The sequence below is a fragment of the Hemicordylus capensis genome, chromosome 1 (genome assembly GCF_027244095.1).
Source record: "Hemicordylus capensis ecotype Gifberg chromosome 1, rHemCap1.1.pri, whole genome shotgun sequence".
NCBI lineage: Eukaryota > Metazoa > Chordata > Lepidosauria > Squamata > Cordylidae > Hemicordylus > Hemicordylus capensis.
In genome coordinates this window covers 25,152,357-25,176,025 of record NC_069657.1, presented here as the reverse complement: position 1 = coordinate 25,176,025, position 23,669 = coordinate 25,152,357, and the positions used below count along the sequence as shown (strand labels likewise).

The 23,669-nt window shown below is 44.4% G+C and overlaps 1 protein-coding gene across 2 annotated transcripts in view; it reads left to right on the top strand.

The window, feature by feature from the left end:
• SLC25A47 (solute carrier family 25 member 47) overlaps nt 1-23,669 on the top strand; it is a 42,847-nt gene that overhangs the window by 9,295 nt on the left and 9,883 nt on the right. Inside the window, exons 1-5 of one of the 2 annotated variants that reach the window (XM_053262325.1) lie at nt 4,332-4,413; nt 16,220-16,263; nt 17,620-17,691; nt 20,235-20,417; nt 21,565-21,841. In XM_053262325.1, coding sequence (XP_053118300.1) covers nt 4,341-4,413; nt 16,220-16,263; nt 17,620-17,691; nt 20,235-20,417; nt 21,565-21,841 — 649 coding nt within the window. In that variant the 5' untranslated portion in view covers nt 4,332-4,340. Of the gene's footprint in view, nt 1-4,331; nt 4,414-16,219; nt 16,264-17,619; nt 17,692-20,234; nt 20,418-21,564; nt 21,842-23,669 lie in introns of those variants that run through there. The other variant, XM_053262336.1, reaches the window with a different exon arrangement.

Genomic DNA, 23,669 nt, shown 5'->3' with positions numbered 1-23,669 from the left:
AAGGAGCTGGGTTTTCGCATAATGTGTCCAAAGTATGATAGTTTGAGCCTGGTCATTTGTGCCTAGAGCAAAAATTCTGGATTGATTTGTTCTATGATCCATTTGTTTGTTTTCCTGGCTGTCCATGGTATCCTCAAAAGTCTTCCTTAGCACCAAATTTCAAAAGCGTCAATACTTTTTCTATCTTGCTTTTTCAAAGTCCAGCTTTCACATACATAGAGTGTCACGGGAGAAACCATTGTCTGAACGATTCTAATCTTTGTAGGTATAGGCACATCACGGCATCTAAATATCCTTTCCAAGGCCTTCATTGCAACCCTACCAAGTGCTAGTCTGTGGCATATTTCTTGACTGCTGGATGCTTTACTGTTGATGGTTTATCCTAAAAGGCAGAAGCTATCTAACACTTCAATGTCTTCATTAGCAATTCTGAGGCTGGTTGCTGTACCCATTGTCCTTAATCTAGTCTTCTTTACATTTAGTCGTAGTCCCATTTTTTCACTGTGCTCCTTGACTTTCATTGCTAGAGCTTGCAGATCATCCGCATTCTCAGCTCTCAGAGTGGTGTCATCAGCGTAGTGCAGGTTATTGATGTTTCTTCCTCCAACTTTAAAACCATGCTTATCTTCTTCCAATCCAGCTTCTCTCAGTATATGTTCAGCATATAAATTGAATAAATAAGTAGATAGCCTTGTCTTACTCCTTTGCGGATCTGGAACCAGTCTGTTCCACTGTGTTCCGTATGGACTGTGGCTTCCTGTCCTGTGTGTAGGTTTCTCATGAGAACAATGAGATGTTCTGGGATGCCCATTTTCCTAAGCTTATTCCACAATTTGAATGGTCGATATTATCAAAGGCTTTTCTGTAGTCAATAGGGGTGTGCAATTCGGATTTTCTGTGTTTCGATTTGTAACCGAATCGAAACAGCCCTGATTCTATTTGGATCCGAATCTGACCCATCCGAATCACCCCAAATTCAATTCGGATCTGAATCGTGGCCGATCTGAATATAATCGATTAGGGTTTTGGATCTGTCCTATTAATTTCCCCAGATTCCCAGCTTTCATTTTTTTTTTAAAGCTAAGCTCTAGCCCTTATAGAAGTGGAGTTATGGAGCAAAATGTGTGGTCACTATTTTTTAAGTATTCGGATTCTTTGGTGTATAATAACTTTCACTCAATGAATCCTTATGAGGATTCATTACACACCTTCATTTCTTCTATTCATTTTGACTGTCTTTTAGACAGTGCCAATTGTCAACTGCCATGTGCCAACAAACACCCCACTCCCACCCGCAAGGCAGTGAGGTACTACTCAGTTTAAGTTAAGTGCTTAATGGGTAGAGGCTACCACCCAAATTGCAGAGGAATTGGACAAAGGGCTGGTTTTTTGTGAATTGTTGAAGGTTTAGTGTCTTTGAGGCAGATTTGGGGCATAAAGTGGGATCTGGGGTGGAAGAGTGTGGTGAGGTGGTAGTGCCTAATGGGTGGAGGCTACCACCCAAATTATTATTATTATTACTATTATTATTATTACATTTATATCCCGCTCTTCCTCCAAGGAACCCAGAGCGGTGTACTACTGTATATACTTGAGTTTCTCTTTCACAACAACCCTGTGAAGTAGGTTAGGCTGAGAGAGAAGTGACTGGCCCAGAGTCACCCAACTAGTTTCATGGCTGAATGGGGATTTGAACTCGGGTCTCCCCGGTTCTAGTCCAGCACTCTAACCACTACACCACGCTGGCTCTAATTGCAGAGGGATTGGGCAAAGGGCTAGTTTTTGGTGAATAGTTGAAGGTTTAGTGTCTTTGAGGAAGATTTGGGGCATAAAGTGGGATCTGGGGTGGAAGAGTGTGGTGAGGTGGTAGCGCCTAATGGGTGGAGGCTACCACCCAAATTGCAGAGGGATTGGGCGAAGGGCTGGTTTTTGGTGAATAGTTGAAGTTTACTCATCTTTAAGGTTTTTCCCTATAAGGTATAATGGAGGTTTCAGCAGCCCCATAAGTGCACTTGGAGGGCGCTGGGGTGGCCCAGAGTAAGTGGTGGTGTAGTGCACATAGGGTGCCAGCCACTCCCATGGGGTTGCTAACCCATGGGGTACAGGGTTCTGTTGTTTCTGAGGTGGTCTGAGTGTAGATTCTATGGTAGCAAATGAGAGTGGATTCATGGTTTATATTGAAAATCTCATTTGCTACCAGAGAATCTACACTCAGAACACCTCAGAAACAACAGAACCCTTAACCTCATGGGCTAGAAACCCATGGGGGTGGCTGGCACCCTCTGTTAACTACACCACCACTCACTCTGGGCCACCCCAGCACCCCCCAAGTGCAGTTATGGGGCTGCTGAAACCTACATGATTTCCTATGGAAAACTTCAACAATTCACCAAAAACCAGCCCTTTGCCCAATCCCTCTGCAATTTGGGTGGTAGCCTCTACCCATTAGCAATAGGTATACCCTATTGTAAATAGGTAATACCCATTAGGCACTTATCTTAAACTGAGTAGTACCTCACTGCCTTGCGGGTGGGAGTGGGGTGTAGTTGGCACATGGCAGTTGACAACTGGCACTGTCTAAAAGACAGTCAAAATGAATAGAAGAAATGAAGGTGTGTAATGAATCCTCATAAGGATTCATTGAGTGAAAGTTATTATACACCAAAGAATCCGAATACTTAAAAAATAGTGACCACACATTTTGCTCCATAACTCCACTTCTATAAGGGCTAGAGCTTAGCTTTTTTTAAAAATGAAAGCTGGGAATCTGGGGAAATTAATAGGACAGATCCGAAACCCGAATTGATTCGAATTGAATCAGCCACGATTCAATTTGTACCCGAATCTAGCCAATGGACCAGAGGGGTGATACGTTTTGTCTCCGAATCACCTGAATCAGCTAGATTCGGGTACAAATTGATTTGTATTCGAATCGATTCACACATCCCTAGTAGTCAATAAAGCGCATATGGACTTCTTTCTGGTATTCTTTGGCTTTCTCAATTATCCAGTGTGCATCAGCAATGATGTCTCTTGTTCCTCAGCCTTTTCTGAAACCAGCTTGAACATCCGGCATTTCCCTTTCCACCTAGGCTCTAACCTGTGTTGGATGATTCTGAGCATTATTTTGCGAGCATGTGAAATTAAGGATATTGTGCAATGGTTTGCGCAACCTGTTAAGTCTCCTTTCTTTAGTATGGGTATGTAGACTGACCTCTTACAATCTGTTGGTCACTGTGTTCTCTAAATTTGCTGGCATAGTTTGGTTAGAGCCTTGACTGATTCTCTTTCTGTTGCCTGCCATATTTCTGTAGCTATTCCATCAATTTCTGTAGCCTTCCAATTTGGTAATGACTGGAGTGCTGATCTAACTTCATCTTCCTGTACTAGAGGTTCTTGCAAGTGGGGAATATCTTCTAGAGTATCTTAGATGTTGATGTCGCTACTGTACAGATTTTCAGTCCATCTCTGATCTTCTCTGAATCAGTTACTATCTGCCCTTTGGATCCCTCAACATACCAATTTGAGGTTGGAACCTCCTTCTGCGTTCAGAGAATTTTTGGAAAACTTGCCTTGTTTTCCCATGTCTATTTCCATCCTCAAGGTCTTTACAGATGTTACTGTAGCACTGCTCCTTGTCTCTTCTAACAGCTTTCTGAAATCCCCTATTAAGTTCTTTCATGAGGAGGTCTTTATCTTTCTTGACTTTGGCTTCTCTCCACTTCTGGGCAATTTCCACCATCTGTTCTGACATCCATTTTGCTTTCTTCTGTTTCTTGGTCTTTGGCCATTTCTTTTCACACTCATCCTTAACAACTTTTTTGATTTCATTCCACAGTTCCTCTGGTTCCCCATCAATGAGGTTCAGAACTTCAAAGTGGTTCCTGATGTTCTCCTTGAAAATGGTGGGTACACTCTCAAGAGCATATCGTGGAAACTGGATAGCTTTGTTTTTCTGCTTTAGCGTGACCCTGAACTTCCACATGAGCAGTTCGTGATCTGTTCCATAATTGGCCCCCGGCCATGTCTTTGCTGTTATAACTGAGCTCTTCCACCTCCTTGTGCCAATAATATAATCAATCTGATTTCTGTGTACTCCATCTGGTGCTGCTGTCCATGTGGCATGGGTGTAGGGTCTATTGGACAAGGGAGGACAGTTGCACCTGGGCCCACAGGGTCAGACAGGCCCCAAAGGCCAGCCCCCCTTGCCCACCCCCTGAAAATTTAGCACTCCTTGGCTGGGAGTTTGAATTTGGTGGTGGCGGCAGCAGTGAAATCGTCAGCACTAGCAAAGGGTTAACCCTGGGAATCCAGTCCCTCTCTCTAGCAGCCTCAGCTGCATGCTTCAGCTTCTTCCTGGTTGCTCTCCGCAAATCACAGGAGGCAAGGAGGGAGCCTCAGCCCAGCCAGAGGGTATGTGAACTACATCTCTCAAGCAAAGTAAAACAGAAAAATGCTGTTCCTCATCCCATATCTGTTTTGTTTTATTGTTGCCCTTCATTAAGCCACTGTGTGTGAACTTGCATTTGAAATGCCAGTCTGCTTGTGTTTGTTCTCCCCCGCTTCCTTCCCTGGTTTGAAACACACACACACACTCTCTCTCCCCATTACAAATTTTTAATAAAAATTCTCCTCACAGCCCAACAATATACCTTCGTGTGAGGAAATTAATTAGTAAAGGTTTTTAACATTTTAAAAAAATAAGCGGCAAGGGGGAGGAATGCTCTAACAAAATAGATGTTGTTGGTTCTGCCTTTTGGTTTAGCATGTGCTGTTGAGTTTATATTAAGAATATTTATAATGTGTGCTGCTTTTTTTTTAGCAACAAAGTTCTCATAATGGCTTAAATAGCAAAAAATATGAGAAAATGGTTATTTCACAATATGTTTCTCCTTATAATAAATATTTTATTTAGCTTTGTGCATGTAACAGTAGTTCATATGTTGTAGTTTTAATAAGTTTGTAAAGGACTAAAATACCCCCAACTTATTGAAAGTGTCTTTACAAATTGCTAAAATGAACATTAAGCATTTCCCCCTTCCCTACCAAAAGCCTTATTTATATACACTTGCTCCATCACAGGAAACTCCATTTAAAAAGCCTGACTTGTTTTCAAATGCTAAATAATTGGGGTAGCTCTATATATGAAATTCTGCTGCCCTGTTTGAAATAAAATTGGTGGCTTTTCCTTCTGTAGTGGATAGACATACACTAAATGTAGTTCATAGAAGAGACCTAGAAAAATAAGAGGAGAGAAAGAAAAAGAAAGAAAGAAAGTTCCCTGCCCTTTGGGGACAAGGATCCATCCTTCTTTCTTTCTTGTTTTTCTATGTAAACCGCTTTGGAAACTTTTCTTGAAAAGCAGTATATACCTATTTTTAGATGTAGTAGAAGATCAAACTGGACTGCTTTTTTCTGCTGTGATAGGTGTAAAAAGGGCTATTTGAATTTGCTTCTGAGTTTACTACTACTACTACTACTACTATTACTACTACTACTACATGCTTAGGACATGGGACCAGGAGAAGGAGAGGAAGACAGCAAGGGGCCCTTTTTGAAATCTCGTCCCTGGGCCCACTCCAACCTTGCTACGCCCCTGCCTTGTGGATAAGCACTGCTCTGGCTGTTTGAAGAATGTGTTAGCATGAAGAGATCATTGGCTTGGCAGAAACTAATAAGTCATTCTCCTGCTTTAGTTCTGTTTCCTTGGCCATACAGTCTGACTGTGTTTTCCTCCTTACCATTTCCAACTTTGGCATTCCAGTCTACAACCACCACCAGCACATCTTGCTTGCATGTTCTGTCAATTTCAGACTGAACTTGAGCATAAAACTCAACAACTTCCTCTTTTTCTGCATCAGTTGTTGGGGCATAGACTTGAAAAACTGGCATGTTAAAGGGTGTCCATGAAATATAATTGATATTAATTAGTCAGTCACTGACCGCATTGCACCCAAGTACTATCATTGCTATATCCTTCCTGACTATGAAAGCAACACTTTTCCTTCTTTGTTTCTTGTGTCCTGAGTAGTAAACGGTATGAATTTCTGATTGAAAGTGTCCAATTCCAGTCCATCTTAATTCGCTTATGCCCAAGATGTCAATCTGTAGATGATATATTTCATCTTTCACTGTGTTAAGCTTTCCCATATTCATGCTTCTTATGTTCCATGTTCACATTGTAATTCTGTCTTCGAAGCTTCGGATTTTCTTTTCCCTCATGTCAACATCAGCTGCTAGATGTCCAAAAGGCTTTAACCTACCCACGTAATAAAGACCATCAGCACTCTGAGAGATCCTCAGCTCTTCCTCAGTAGCATGTTGAGTAGTACCATCTGACCTGAGGGGCCCATCATCCAGCACTACATCGACAATAATTCTATCTTGTCTATCCATGTCGTTTTCTTGGTAAAATATAGGGGTGGCTTACCATTGCCTTCTCCCGCACAGTATGAAATGATGCCTTTGTCATTGTCACTAAAGTGACCATCGTTCCTATATTGCCGCTGCCCAATATAGGTACCTGCTTGCTTTAGCTGGGCAGCTGGGGTGACCTTTGCGCCTTGGGTGACCCTACTGGGAGTATATCTCCCGGTGTACTTCACTCATCTCTCCAAGGAACACACCTCCGTCCCCACCATGATGAGGCAGCATAGCAGGACTTTGGGGGCGGGGCAGTGTGTTCTACCACAACATTTACCTCTGGATTCTACAACATCATTTAATCTAGTCTAGTGTTATTCAAGAAGCTTTTGAAGGTTTGGCTGATATTTATTGCTGTTCCTCACTTTGGCCACAATCCAGTAATGGTGCACAGGCTAATGTCCCCAAAGCACCCAGTTTCTGGGACCAGTGGCAAGCTTTCCTATACAGACACCAATTGGATTACAATATAACTTCATCTCATTTATCATCATAACATCCTTGTGTCACCAATGTACCTCACAAGGACATTGTGATGATAAATGAGATAAAGTTATAACACAATCCACTCTGAGCTTTTGAGGAAAGCATAAATGCAATCTAAATAACTGCAGAATCTCTATGCATAGACACATTCTTGCTGTTGGGAGGCTCCACATAACTAGGGGAGGCAACTGTAACTTACTTAGTATAATGACTAATAAAACCCTCAGCAATTTCAGAGGCCCCTGAAAGGCTGGCACCTGTGATTTAAGGCCTCAGCCTGTCCCGTCAGGTTATGTGTCCGAAGGATACAAGTTTGGACCACCTTTTTTACACAAAGAAGTAATGTCGTCAGCACCCCATACAAACACTTTTTGACTCCTTTGTCAAGTCCCCATCAGGAAGTGGCTGAAGAGAAGGTACTCATCTGGTGTGACATTAAAGTAAGTCATAGGGAAGGCTTTCCTCTTCAAGGGCAGCACAAGGCAGGCTGAGATAGCATCTAGGGTCTCATTGGGAGGCTTGGCCATGAGGTGTCGCTCTGGCTCAACTTGTCTGTTTCCAACAAACTGAGATACATGATGGTTTACAGTGCCTGTTTCAGGTTCCTTCCGTATCTTGGGCTGGGGGAACCTCAGGTTCCACTTTATGTGTGACCCAGCCATTAAGGTCCTTCACATGACACAGGCTTCTTGGGCAAAATCCCTCCTACACAAGCAGCCTGTGTAGTCTGGGAGACCCGGAGGTCTCCTGACCCAGCAACTGCAGCCCAAGATCCGCAACCTGGGCAAAAAGTGAGGAAGGATGGGAAAGGAGTCCATCTTACCTCACCTTTTGGTTATGTGCAGTGCCAGCGTTGTGAAAACGGCTGCTGGGAGCAGCAGCCATAGAGCCCCGATTGCAGTACAGCTGGGGAGAGGAGCCCTGCTGCATCGCAGCAGGCTGCTGCTCCGCTGCCTGCGTGGTGCATTGTGGGATGTGGGATGACTTCTTGATCCCACATCAAGCATCACCCACCATGGTGCCAATCATGTGGGTGAGTGAGTGGCGCCCCCTTGCCCTCCAACCCAAGAGGCAACAATTGTGTGGGGGAAGGTAGGTGGACTCCTGCCTTTCCCCCAGCCCTCCCCAGACTCAGTGGAATTGGTCGTAGGAACATAGGAAGCTGCCATATACTGAGTCAGACCATAGGTCCATCTCGCTCAGTATTGTCTACACAGACTGGCAGCGGCTTTTCCAAGCTTGCAGGCAGGAATCTCTCTCAGCCCTATCATGGAGAAGCCAAGGAGGGAACTTAGAACCTTCTGCTCTTCCCAGAGCTGCGGCTCCATCCCCTGAGGGGAATATCTTACAGTGCTCACACTTCTAGTCTCCCATTCAAATGCAACCAGGGCAGGCCCTGCTTAGCTAAGGGGACAAGTCAGGAGAACAAGACCAGTTCTCCTTGTGAATGACCTTATTGTCTTTCAAACAACAAAGTAAGATTAATAAAACTTCAAGTTGTGTTGGCTTCATCCTGGAAAGACATGATTTTATTAATGCACCTATGTCAGGCAAGCCAGGATTTTTTTAAAAAACATATTTTGCCTATAGATTATTGCTGAAAAAAGATATTTCTATAGAGTTTATTATTTATTTATTTATTATCTTTATAAACCACCTCATCCAAAGGCTCTGGGTGGTGTACAACAAATTTAAAAAGACATAAAATCACACACCATTTAAGACACAGTGCTAAAAACAATATAAAAACAATTTAAAACCATTTAAAACTTATTAAAATACTTTTAAAAGAATTTAAAAACCTTGGAAGGCCAGGCCAAACAAGTAAGTTTTTAGGTCTCTCTTAAAGGCCAAAAGCGAGCCTTATAGTTACCTTATACTTTGAGGAAGGGGGATTAGATAATGATGAGGATCAAATGCTGAATGAGCAAATGGAAACTTGGAAACCCATCCAGAGCTTTGCATTTGACTTGACCATTCACTTTTGTACCTTCTAGAGCAGTCAACACAGTGCCTTTCTGTAGCATCTGTCTTCTCTCTATGCCTCCTATTCAGAGTTGTGCTTGTGTGGCTCTACTCCACAAACAGCACAAAAGACTGACTCAGGCTATCCCAGCTCTATTTATAGAGTGTGATCAGGGCATCAACAAACAGGCAGTCTCTGAGAGAACTTGGCTGGTCAGCTCTGTTGCAAAAGTCTCATGCCTAGAGATGCTGGAGTCTCAAGAGGAGGAAATTGGTCTACAAGCAGACCCAGAGTGCTGCAGTGGTTAAAGTATTTGATTAGAAGTGGGGAAGACCCAAGTGCAAATCAACACTGGTTCAGGTTAAAAAAAAAGCACCAGGTACTTTGGAGACAGTTACTATCTCAAAGTCTACCATACCTAACAGGATTGTTGTGAGGCTAAAAGGGGTTGGGTGAGAGCAACCTTCTACACTGCCTTGAGCTCCTTGTAGGACAGGTGGGATAGAAATAGTGGGGTTTTCCTCCTAATTTAACCCTTACTAAGAAGAATATCAAAGGCATCATCTTGGGGAACAGACAGTGTCCTTACAGTGGTAATAATTATGGTGTGTATTATTTCCCCAGTCAGAGTATAATGCTATGTAAATCTCACTGCTGTTCATGCGACTTCCTCTTAGGAAGAGGGAGAGAGGAGAATCATGAGTTTGCGGTCAGACTGTGCATCAATTGGGACTACTAGTTGGAAGATATTTTTTCTTAATATGGTTCCCATTCCAACTGCTTCAGTCATGGTGATTTAAATGGCAAGAAGTCAAACGTCAAAACTTTAGCGTGGGCCTGCACAGAAACCAGTGGAGCTATTTCTCTGAAAGTTGGGGGGCATAATGGCATCAGGGGGGCTACCACACATACAAGTTTCATCCCATTCTGACAAGTAGCAAGAAAAGTTAAAAGTGTTTTAGCGATTTTCTATTATTGTCTATGGCAAGCAAAAATAATAGCAGTATTAATGTTATATTGCCTGTTCTCCTCCCACCTCAAGTAATTGAGAGCACAAGGGTGGCAATTTAACACCACATTTTTAAAAAGGAGGAAATGAGTGGTTTCAACAGCACAATCTTTACATGCTACTTTGAAGTAAGTCCCACTATATTCAAAAGGGCTTTCTCCAAGGATTGAAGCCAACTAAGGGGGGGAACGCTCCTCCTGCAGGAGGGAACTATTCAAAAAGTGATTAATTAACTATCAGCAACAAGGTGCAGAGAGGAGGAGACACTTTAAACCATATCAAATGTTATTAGTTTATTCCTTTCCAAGCTTCTGGAGAGACTAGGCAGAAGTGAGGGCAAATGCAGTGAAACTTCAATAAACCAAAAGTGGATGCGGACAGGTTTTGTTTTGTTTTTTAAAGCCAGGCTTGGTGGAGAGGCAAGGATGGTAGAAGGGACAGGGACAAAGAACCAGCTGGCAATGTTCCATCTCTTAGCGTGGGCAGAAAATAGTGGTACAAAATCTGCAAAAACTGCTGGAAAAAACCCTGCAAAAACTGCTCCATGTGGAAGCTCCATTGCTCTTCCGCATGCAGTTTAATGTGGAAATTCCCAGAAACAAGTGCAAAAAAGTGCTTCATCCAGGAGGGCCCCGACTCACCTTCCACTTTCTCTCATAAGCCACAATAGCTGCTAGCATCCCAGGGTATGCAGATAGAAAATGTTATATCTGTACACAGCCATTCTATAATAGTACCCTTTTCGGTCACAGGCCTTGCTCATGGCCCCGCCATTAACAAAGATCTGGTTGGCGGGGACTAGAGACTGGGCCTTTTCTTTGGAACGCCCTCCCTGAAGAGCTTCGTCATGCTCCCTCCCTCAGTGTTTTTAAAAAACAACTTAAAACACACCTTTTAAAGGAGGCTTTTAAATGCTCAATGTTTGGTTATATCTGGTAGGTTAAGAACATAAGAACAGCCCTGCTGGATCAGGCCCAAGGCCCATCTAGTCCAGCATCCTGTTTCACACAGTGGCCCACCAGATGCCGCTGGAAGCCACAGGCAGGAGTTGAGGGCATGCCCTCTCTCCTGCTGTTACTCCCCTGCAACTGGTACTCAGAGGCATTCTGCCTTTGAGGATTTGCTTTTGCATCTTGCCTTTGCCCCTGCTTAGCAAAGGGGACAACTAATGCTTGCTACCACAAGAAGTTGACACCGACTCGATGGCACACTTTACCTTTACCACAAGACCAGTTCTTGCACAGCAACAGCACACAGCAACATGCATCTAGCCAACAGCTGCATGCAAGAATCTACGACTCATAAAGTGTCCCATTTCCTATAGATGCCTTTCTGTGTAGCATGGCATTCCAAAGTGTAACCATGATCATGGCCTCAGTTATGATCCTTTCAGTGGCCGACATCTTCATGAATTGGGCAGCTGAGCAAGGAGAAGATGCATCCCCACAGCAGAGAGCTTCTTGCTGCATGACCCTCAGGGACATATTTTTGGCTAGTGAAGGGCACTTCTGAGGGAAAGGGAGATTGATGAAAGTCACTACTGTGGAGCTCTGTAAACTTTCTGCAGTAGGGACCTTGCCTCCCTCTGTGTAGCTGCATGCATGGTTAGTGGAAATGTTGGCTACTGTGTCTTACGAATAACAAAGCTCATCTGGCTGTTTACAAAATGCTTTCGGCTGAGTAGGGCAACCTAGATACTAAGGCGGGGTGAAAATCCTGAGCACATTTACTAGGGGGCAGGTCTCACTGAACTTACTATGGGACTGAGTATGCTTGCATTGTCAATAGATCTCCTTGTTAGCAAGAGCAAAAGTTCATCCACTGGAACTGAGGAAGCCCTACAGTGTGGCTGTTTGTTTTTCTGCCCGGGTTGTGGCAGCAGCTTGACACGTCTATCTCCGGAGACTATTTTAGGCCTTTGCAATGTCTATTGCTGGCTATATCTGGGGTGTGGAATTCCCTGCAGGATGTTAAAAGCCTTTTCTTTGCTGTCACTCCTGGTGCCCCACAAAAAGTCAGCTGGTGTTCGGGAAGGCTCTGTTGATGAGACTGACTCAGTGCTTCTGCCTTCATTTGCCTTGTCATCAACATTGTCACCCTGGGACTGTCTTCTATGGCCATTTAATGGTGAGGGCCGTTGCACAAGAACATAAGAACAGCCCTGCTGGATCAGGCCCAAGGCCTATCTAGTCCAGCATCCTGTTTCACTCAGTGGCCCACCAGATGCCTCCAGGAAGCCCACTGGCAAGAGGTGAAGGCGTGCCTTCTTTCTTGCTGCTGCTCCCCTGCAACTGGTATTTGGAGGCATCCTGCCTCTGAGGCTGGAGGTGGCCTATAGCCCTCAGACTATTTGTCATTCATTGATAGACCTGTCCTCCATTGATTTTTCTAAACCCTTCTCAAAGCCACCCAGGCTGTTGGCTGTCACCACATCTTGTGGCAGAGAATTCCATAGGTTAATTATGCATTGTGTGAAAAAAAAAATACTTCTGTTGATCCTAAATTTCTTGACATGGAATGACCCCTGGTTCTATAGGATGACTCCTGGTTAGAGAGTGAGAAAAATTTCTCTCTATCAATATTCTCCACACAATGCATGATTTTTATAGACCTCTATCATTTCTCTTGACTAGTTTTTTTCCCCTAAACGAAAAAGCTCCAGCATAAGGACAGCTGTGCCCACTTCTCACTTGCAAAGCAGCTGCCTGGTTGGAATCATGCACTGTAGGGCAGGGGGGTTCCCACCCTGTGGTCCTCCAGATGTTGCTGAACTACAAATCCCATCACCCCCAGCTACAGTTTATTGTGGCCAGGGATGATGGGAGTTGCCGTTCAGCAACATCTGGAGTACCAGATGAATAGGATGAGGAAAGTCAAAAGTTGGGGCTGGCAAGAAGTGAGCCAGCTAGTGGATTTAACAGAAAAAATTAACTTATCCTGGCAGGAGGTTGGGAACTCCTGCTGTAGGGGGTGTGATGGTTCTGCTCCTCTGCATCCAGCATCAAAACTTGTCCTTCTTCCTACCTGATCCGCTGCCACCTTTTATTCACTATGATCTCTACTGTGATTTCTCTCTCTTTAATAGTTACCATATTTTCGCACAAAGGGTTATACTGTGTTGTTGTTTTTTAACAAATGGAAAGGTGCAGCAGGGCGAGTTTTCCTTTGTGATATGGATCAAGCCTTGTGTTTTAATGTAACCCGCCCAGGATCTCCGTTCATGGGCTGACATTCTACGCAGAGCTAGAACTGCATAACAGGATCTGTATCAGCGGAAGGTTCTCCATAGCATTTCCTCTCAGTGTGTTGCCAAGCAGGGAAATTGCACAGATGGGAAGGGGCAAGGACATTGGCTGCTCTCTCCTCTCTCTAAAGGGACTTTTGGACTTCAGGAACATGTCCTTGCACCCTCAAGGACATATTCCTGATATCAAAAGGTCCTTTTGGAGAGAAGAGAACAATGAAAACCATAGGAACATGCAGTAGGAAACTGCCTTATACCAAATCAGACCATTGCTCTATAGGAACATAGGAAGCTGCCATATACTGAGTCAGACCATTGGTCCATCTAGCTCAGTATTGTCTTCACAGACTGGCAGCGGCTTCTCCAAGGTTGCAGGCAGGAATCTCTTTCAGCCCTATCTTGGAGAAGCCAGAGAGGGAACTTGGAACCTTCTGCTCTTCCAAAGCGCTCCTCTGGAACAGGGAGCAGGCCTTCTCTGTTGCTGCCCCAAGACTCTGGGATGCACTTCCTGCTGGAATAAGTCTCTCCATCTCCAACAACTTTTATAAAGTACTTAAAGACTTATCTCTTCACCCAAGCTTTTTAATTTGTCTGTAGATTTAAATTGTTTTAATGTTTTTAATTTCTGTGTTTTATTCTTGTAAACCACCCAGAGATGGCAGTTTGGGGTGGTAAACATATATATATATATATATATATATATATATATATATATATATATATGAATGAGACTTGAAGTTTCCCTCCTGAAACGCCAATCTGAATCTGTGGTTTGTAATGAGTTTTGCAGCTCCTACCTGAGATTTCAATGTGCCAGCATTACGTCTGAACACTGAACTGCAGCCCCACTGAGCTCTAACTGGATTTGAGGGAGGAAGCTCCTCCCTCGGTCCGGATGTGATTGGCTGCCAGGACCATCTTTCATTCCAGAAGGAAGCCCACGCAGCCAGGTCTCCCTCCTCTCTGCAGTCTCCCTGACTGCAGTTGGAGTCATGCTGGTTACATCCAAATGCAAACAGGTAACCGTGTGGGGGCGGGGCGGGGGCGGGGCGGAACCATGGGTTCATTGGACCAGTGGTTTTGCATTATGTGAGAATGTGGCCACTGTTGCTTAACTCCCAACCGAACTCTCCCCCTGCCACCCAGGTTCTGAAACCCAAGGAACTTCTATCAATTAAATCTTCTGGGAAATATAGTCCTTCCCAGTACTTTCCTCACAGGGCTGCATGGGGAAAGTGCTGGGTAGAACTACAGTTCCCAGTGCTCCATGCATGTCTTCCCAGATGCTTTTGGGGCTTGCTCTAGTTCTCTTTAAAGGCCCTTCCCGGCACTGTGCATAGTAGCAGCACCATTCATTGTAGAGATGAGAGGTGGGAATAGCCATCTATGCATAGGGCCAGATGGAATGTGCACATTATTTGGCCGTGGACATTCGGAGCTGAATGTGGCTTACCAGCCACACCCGCTAGAGACCAGAATTAGGCCCCAATCACTTGGCAAGACTTGCCATGCTCCCTCTCTCACCAAGGCTCCAAACCAAGCAACATGCACAAACATATAGAATACATAACTACAGCTTTCCCCAGTTCTTGAGCCAATTCTTCACAGGGGGCATGACGGCTGCTTTATTGCATCACACTGGAATTCTGCTTGGCCACTTTTTGAAAAGCTCTTTCCTCTCTAGATGCATATCCTTTGCTTTTGTTCACTAGGCCTGCGTGGTCAGCCTGAGCAAAGTATGCATCTATGTGTCAAATGTTGTGGCAGGTATATATAGACCATCTCACCTGAGTGTGACTCACTCACACATTTGCAAACAAAAGTTCATTTGAACTGCAAATATGATTAGGTGTAAAATAAAATGAAACTACTAATGCTTGGACAAGAAACAGCTTACAAAGGCCTTGTGATAGGAAAGCTAACCACATGAGATGCTTTTATTCTTCAACATTATAATTACACCTGCATTTTCCTCAATTTTTCTTTATTATAGTGTGGCAACACTTTCCTTTATTACTGTAAATTTGAGAATATTTTATGACAGTAATTAGCACAGCCCTCCATTTATTACCTTTACTGCTCTCAACATAAACAAACCAAAACTTTTGTATTTTTTTAAACACCTTAGTTTTGTCTTCACTTCTTCACCATTCTGGTCTTCATTATATTGGAAGACCATAATAGGAACATCGGAACACAGGAAGCTGCCATATACTGAGTCAGACCATTGGTCTCTCTAGCTCAGTATTGTCTTCACAGATTGGCAGTGGCTTCTCCAAGGTTGCAGGCAGGAGTCTCTCTCAATAATATGGCTGCAAAACTATAAAACAAGACAATTTTGCATGTATTTGTTTGCTCCCCACTGCCCAAGTAAAATCCTATCGATACAGGTAAAACCTACCCAATAAAAATTGATTGATCTGTCTAGCTACCTATCTTTACCCCTTCATATAAATGTTATATTTCTGAATCTCGCAGTTTGCGGAACAGAAAAGTAATTAAAGTAACTGTCACACTGAAGACCCAGATAAATGTCAATTTGTTGTCATATTTGTTCAGGAATATACTTGTCCCAAGCAAAGTACAAACAAGTTCAAAACATGGACCATTTCCATCCATGTCAATCAATTTCTCCTTTCCTAGCCTGTTTCAATATCTTACCTGAATACTTGATAGTGACAGCAATTTTCATACTTCAGGACCTGACTACAGCAGCTTATGTGTTGAAAGATACTGTGCACATGTGAACACACACACACACACACACACACACACACACACACACACACCCCTTTGTATCCACAGCTCTTGGGATCCTCAAATCTGGTTCATGTTGTACAAGAAGAATCATACAGATTGTAAGGTGGCGGCGAGGATTGTCTTACCCCCTAGGATAATGTCTGTTCAAATGCCAATTCTGGAGCAATGGCAGGGGAAATGGGAATGGAAAATGGCGTGGAAATGGGGAAATGGAAAGACTGGGGTGTGCATAGAATTGTTAAAGGGACTTAAATATGGTACCTTGAAGATTTTGTTCTTTCTTCTGTGGAAATGATATACCTCGTTAAGCAATCGAACATATCTATTTCAGGTGGTGTTAGTGCTGCTGTGGGTTATCCATTGGACACAGTAAAGGTATTTTAGCTTTTATTTCTCTAAAATTCTGTGAGGAAGGAATAAAGGCCTGAGACCCATGCCTGTAGATGACCTCCGGGGACAAAAGGGCCATGGAGCCACAGATGTAGCCTAGCAAGCTCAAAGGTGCCCATCACTTAGTCTGCCACAGCTGGGACCAGGTGGGACCTGGAGGGGAATGAGAGGGAAAGGGGGAGGTGGTTGAGCGAGCAAGCTGGAGAAGGGAGGAGGCACCTACGGCAGCAGGAGGCAGGGCCGTAGTGAAGTTCCCGGTGAGCGGGGGACAAAGTTAAGCAGGGGGCCTCCATTGTGCATGCAAAGAGCACGTGTGCCCCAGAGCACCAAGCCACCCCCCCTGCATCTGATGTCAAATGCAAGGGGTGGGGCAATCTTATCCCCCCAAGCATTCCCCTCTTGTACTCTCCGGGGATGGCAGTGGATCGGGGCCAGGCAGCCCCTCCTCCAGTGGCTCCGGTATGGCGGCCAGGCCAGGGGGCAGAGTGGTGGCGAGGGGCTGGGAGGAGAAAACATGGGGGGAAGCATGGGAAAAGTGCCACATGCCCCAGCAGTGCCCAGCAGCAGCCTTATGGGCCCCCTGACCCTCCGGGTTGGAGGACATTTGTCTCCCCTTGTCCAATAGATGCAACGCCCATGGCAGGAGAATCCAGACCAGGAAGGCTGGGACTCTGAGCAGAAAAGAAGCCTGAAGCCTCAAGGGTTTAGGCCATGAGTCTTTTTAAAAAGTCAGGACTCAGGGCCTCAGTTTAGGCTTCCTTGGGAAGAAGAGGGGAAATGAGAGTTGAGCTATGCTCCCTTTCCTTGCTGTGACTAAGGGTTAGACTGGATCTCTCCAACTTCTGAAACGGAGTAAGGAAGCAAGTAACAAAGTTGCTACCTACAGTATGTCATTTATCATACCCAAGTCCATGAATCCCTAGGATATCGAATCCCCCCCCTTGCACACTACTACTACTTATATACCGCATTTCAACAGAAGTTCTCAAAGCATAGAAAAATAAGGCAAATTAATAAGATGGTTCCCTGTCCCAAAAGGATCACAAGCTAAAAATAAATAAATAAAGGTCAGCACCAGCAACAGCCACTGGAGGGATGCTGTGCTGGGGATGGATAGGGCCAGTTGCTCTCCCCCTGATAAATATAAGAGAATCGCCAATTTGAAAGGTCTCTCTTTGCTCAGTTAGCAGGGGTCATGTCTCCCGGGATTGACATGACAAATACTAATCAAACACGAATGAATGGATGAATGAATGAGCATCTGCTACACAAACAAAAATTTCTGATTAGCAGTTACTTTTCGGAAGATGCTGGATAAGCTGGGTTGTTTCACTTCTACAGGTCAGAATCCAGACAGAAACCAGCTATCGTGGAATATGGCACTGCATTATCAAGACATACAGAACCGAAAGTGTGCGTATGGTCAAATCCCTGTTGACTTGTGATCCTTATTGGTGATCTTTATTTATGTATGGTGAAATGCCTGTTGACGAAATGTTGGTTCACAAGTGGAGAGAGACATACCACCCAGCAGCCTGCTGAGACTGAGACACAGGGCTGATCATGCGCGGTGCCCCAGAGGCTCAGCATGCCAGCTTGCAAGGAGAAAACATGGCAGGGAGGAGCCGTGTCATGGTCAGAGGATGCAACTGAGTGGAAGATGATGGGGTTGTAGCATGCAGGAGGCATTAATAATTTATTCATTTTGATTTGATTTGATTTCTATACCACCATTCCAAAAATGGCTCAGGGCAGTTTACACAGAGAAATAACAAACAAATAAGATGGAACATGCAGTTGTGCCAGGGATGAGGAGGAGTACAGGGATTGGGGCAGTGTGGTGTCAGTGGCATAACAATGGGTGGGAAAAGGGGGGGTGCCCAGCATGGTGGTGCAATAACATAGGGACATAGGAAGCTGCTGTATATGGAGTCAGACCATTGGTCTATCTAGCTCAGTATTGTCTTCACAGACTGGCAGCGGCTTCTCCAAGGTTGCAGGCAGGAATCTATCTTGGAGATGCCAGGGAGGGAACATTTTGTATATGTTTTTAACTTGTTTTATGCTATTGTTAACCACCCAGAGACGAAAGTTTGGGGCGGTGTACAAATTTGATTGATAGATAAACAAACAAACAAGGAACCTGCAGATGCTCTTCCCAAAGCAGCTCCATCTCCTAAGGGGAACATCTTATGGTGTTTACACTAGGGATGTACAAACCAGCTCGATGGCTCGGTGAGGAGGACCGTAGTTTGGCACAGTGGCCATTCTGGATGCTGCCACACATGCACAAATGGCCTCTGCGAGGCCTTGGGTCATGCCAGGCCTCTCAGAGGCCATTTGCACATGTGTGGCAGCATCCAAAAGCCGCCGTGCTGAGCTCCTCAGGCCCGAACCAGCTGGAGGGGGTGATTACGGAGGCCGGTGGGCGGAGGGGAAACCTCCGCGGACGCCCCCCACTGCCTCAAGGACTGTCCCCAGCAGGGAGTGAGGTAAAAAAAAAATTTTTTTTAATGTAAAAAAAAAAATCGCAAACCCACCCGGACTGAACCGAACCGGTCAGGTCAGGTTCGAGTTCCATGCACATCTCTAGTTTACACATGTAGTCTCCCATTCATATGCAACCAGGGTGGATCCTGCTTTGCAGGATGGCCACTCTAGCAAGTGGCCAGCCTTAGGAGGTGTCCCCAGGACTAATGCCCCACCTATTACAACTTTGCCCCGCTCTCTATCCAATCCCCCTTGGTTTCCCTCCAACCAACAGACATAATTGGGAACATTTCTGATCACAGGGAGAAAGTCTCCCTGGGTACAGTGTTTGCTGCTGCAGATGAAGAGAGCTGGTCTTGTGGCAGCAAGCATGACTTATCCCCTTAGCTAAGCAGGGTCCACCCTGGTTGCACTAGAAGTGTGAGCACTGTAAGATATTACCCTTAGGGGATGGAATTGCTCTGGGAAGAGCATCTTGGTTCCAAGTTCCTTCCCTGGCTTCTCCAAGATGGGGCTGAGAGAGATTCATGCCTGCAACCTTGGAGAAGCTACTGCCATTCTGTGTAGACAATACTGAGCAAGATGGACCTATGGTCTGACTCAGTATATGGCAGCTTCCTATGTTCCTAAGTTCCTATGAACATTGTGCTTGGGGAGAGTGTGCTGACATGACAGAGCATGCTGACATGAGGAGTTACAAGGGATGGGTGGATTGTGTTAGCCCTATACCCAGGTATATAACTTCTAGACAGGGCTTCTGTAGCAGAGGCTTTTGGTCCCTGGCAATTGGTAATTCAGTCCATGTTCCAAAAGGTTCACTCCAGATGGAGGGGTCAGAAGAAGGTGCAGATGGATTTAGGGGCTCTGGCCAATGGTCAAGATATCAGGCCACATAAGCAGTCCATGATCTGCAGGGTTCTGTGGCTCCTGGCAGATGAAGATAAGAGTCCAGGATCCCTCCTTCTGGAGGGATAGGGCAGAAGGAGCTGCAGATGGCTGGTGATGGTCAAGATGTCAACCTATGGAAGCAGATTATGCAGATAACTGCATAATCCAGTTATGCAGATAACTGGATTGCCATGTTGCTGCACTATCAGACGTTGCTAATTGATAAATGTTCCTCTGTATACTTGTGTTGCAGCCTTTTTGGCAATTTCCATAGTACGATATTATTACCCTAAGCTCCATGATAAACATCATTTTATTGCAGCTGGGTACAATGGAAGCTATAGTCCAATAAGGACTACATTCCTTCACACATGGCTACCGCATGAAGAACTAGATGGAGATTTGGCCTGATCCAGGAGGGCTTTTCCCTTTGTGCTTATGTTCTTAAAAACAGCTAGAGATCCTCTGGTTGGCTCCCCCTGCCCTACTGTGAAGATTGTGTAAGTTATGTGAAGCTCATGATTCTTACTCTGTTATATTTTTAAAAAACACCCACTATCACTTTCTATTCAAATTAGGTGTCAGGTTTCTACAGAGGTGTGTCAATGACAGTCGTATCAACATCCTTTATTTCATCATTTTCATTTGGTGTCTACAAAAACTTCCTTTATAACATCTGCAAAATAAGATATGGTTCTGCAGACAGAAAGCCATCAAAGGTGGACGTCTCTTTTGCTGGATGTGCTACTGGTGCTGTCCGGGTATGTTACAAGTAACACGACTTATCATCAAAACAACTTAAAGGAAAGAAAGGTTATGTGCAAACTTAATCTGGTTGGAAGGAAGCATTCATAAATGACTTTCAAAGTGAATAATCATTATTGATTACATTTCTCATGCTTGTTTTCTAAAATAAAGACCCAAGTGGTGTCGAATTATGGGTGAGAGGGGGCAAGGAAAGGTAGGAGTGGTTTGAATTATGGAAGCAAGGGACGTAGGAGGGCCTTTAATGAAATCTACAACCCCCCACTTCCTAACTCCCATCAATTTTTGCCAAGTCATCCCCCATGTAGCCTTCTAAAGGAATAACTGGAGGGGTCATCACCCCCTCTACCCATTTTTTAATTCAAACACTGGGGTTACACATTAATAAAGCAAAACCAGTACCCATGAAGAACAATAAGACTGTTATGATATTAGATAAAGGAGCACAATTTAAGAGTAGTGCCAGAGAATGCAAGTGCCTTCCAAAAGTGGGAAGTCTTTACAAACTTTAGAGAATCCTCTATGAAATCCTTTTGCAACAGGCATTTCAAAGAGTGTTCACAATAAAAGCTGTGCACACTCTTTCCCCCCCTCCATCATGTTCTCTGGATGGCTACATATAAACAGTCCATCTGTAGATGTGTTGGTACATAATTTTTTGCTTACACATAGAGTATAAACAACCCTATCTGCATGAATTTTTGGAATTAACTTCCCCCTACCAAATTATGAAAGCCAAAAATGAAACAACAGGGATGTTATCCACCTCTTTCTTTTGATAATCAAGGAACACCAGTGTTTTAAACACAAGATTGATTACATGAGCATATGGATCTATTCACTCAAGTAGAAATAAATGTACAGAATGCCATGTAGATCAGGCTTCCCAAACCTGCAGCCCTCCAGATATTGCTGAACTACAATTCCCATCATCCCAGCCACAATAAGTTGTAGCTGGGGGTGATGGGAATGGTAGTTTGGCAACATCTGGAGGGCCGTAGGTTCGGGAAGCCTGATGTAGATCATCAGGGTTTGGCACAGGACCAGAAAGGATCTGGTTGGGAATGCTCAGGTAGTTTGAGATACACAAAATATAGCTAGAGGCCTAACTTTTGACTTCCAATTCCCAATTGCACTTTTTAGGTTTTGCTGATCTCGCCTGCAGAAATAGCCAAAGTGAGGCTGCAGATCCAGAAGCAGACACATCCCTTGACTTTGCCATCCCACCTCTTTGCCTCCAAGCCTAAGTACCAAGGTGCTGTGCATTGCTTGCGGATGATAGTGAAAGAAGAAGGTTTTGGGGGCCTCTACAAGGGGTCCATGGCTTTGCTGTGCAGGGATTGCCATTCAGCTGCAATCTTTTTCCTAACCTATTCTGTCCTGTGTGATTGGCTCACTCCAGCTGGGAAAGACAAACCAGGTAGGTGAAGAAAACACCTTGGAATGATCCACAAAACCTATGATCCTGAACCTTACCCTGCAGGCACTCAAGAGGGATGAGACCTGGTCTTGTGGTAACGAGCATGAATTGTCCTCTTTGCTAAGCAGGGTCCACCTTGGTTTGCATTTGAATGGGAGAATACGTGTCTGAGCACTGCAGGATAGTTCCCTTAGGGGATGGGGCAGCTGTGGGAAGAGCATCTGCCTGCCTACATGCAGAACTTTTCAAGTTCTCTCCCTGGCATCTCTAGATTGGGCTGAGGGAGATTCCTGCCTGTAACCTTGGAGATGCCGTTGCCAGTCTGGGTAGACAGTACTGAGCCAGATAGACCAATGGTCTGACTCAGTATAAGGCAGCTTCCTATGTTGCCGAGGGTGGACATAGAGAGCTCCAGGGATGAGGCAGTAGAGTGGGTCCTAGACCCTTGGGAGCTGCTGTCTTGGCCATATCTCAAGGATTCACAGCTGCCCCTGTCCTCCAGTTCCAAGGTCTCCTTTGAGCTCCAACCCATTGCAACCAGCTCCAACCCATCTTGTTGCCATAGGAACCTATGTCTGCAGGAAAGGCCCCTTCTTCTTTAAGCCTCAACAGCTCCTAGAAATTAGAGGAGGAGCTTTTGACAGAAGTTCTAGGCCAGAGCTGCTTAAGGCCTCAGTCTGGGGGAGCTGTCACTGAAACAGTATCCTGTTTTCCATCGAATCCCCGATGGTGTGTTTCCCAGAAGATGGGAAACTCCTATATCGGGCGGCAGCAATACAGGAAGGTGCTGAAAGGCATCATCTCATACTGCACAGGAGAGGGAAATGCTAAACCCCTTCTGTATTTTACCAAAGACAACCACAGGGCTCTGTTGTCGCTAGGAGTTGACACCGACTCGACAGCATAACCTTAACTGACTCAACTGCTTTTAAAAACCGGTGGCTTCACAAGCAGTGTTAACGGTATTTATTTCCATGGTCACAAATGAGGATAAAAGTGGTAAAGCTGCTTGTGCAGCCAATGTTTTTTAAAAAAGTGTCAGAGCTTTCTTCTGGCTTCACTGCAGCCCCACAAATGAGCCTCATGGCATCGTTAGCATACATATCATGTCAGCCATTGCACTGGTTCATGTCTGGGATCATGTCACCAATTCAGTTTTTAATGTATTCATGGGAATGTTCCATTTCACAGGCCTTGAAAATCTGCCTCACCCATCTCCTTCACAACTGGCTAACATAAATTTGTTTCTGCATGTGGTTCACAGTATACTGACTTTTCATTATGGACTATTGTGTGTATATTTGGTGATCATGGGATTATATGCCAAACAGCTCAGGGGCTATTAAGGATGCCAGAGGGTTCATCCAATAAAATTGCCTAGATACTTTGGTAGTAGGTGGTATACAAATACGTTAAATAAAATAAAATAAATAAATAGCAGCTGTGGGGAGAGGGGGCATGGATCAGATTAGGACCAAGATACTGAGAGAGGATTTCCCCAGGGCCATTTTCTGATAAAATTCACTGTACAAATTGCTATTTGCCCCATTAAACTTATGGCAAGTCATTTGTTACCTTCAAATGTGTGATGATTTTGTCCTAGAGCTGAAGAACAAATCTTGTTTTACTCTTGAAACATTGGTATAAATCCACTCTCCCTGATATTTAATCACCTGTTGTGGCCATTTCTGATACCTTAGTCAAGGGGAAAATCTTTGCATCCAAGGATCTTCAAAAAGTTTTGAATTGAGTTTTGACCTTTTGTTCCCTCAATTCTTCTAAGGTGACTGTTCTAGAACTTCATTATTTCTATTTATAGCCCTTTTTT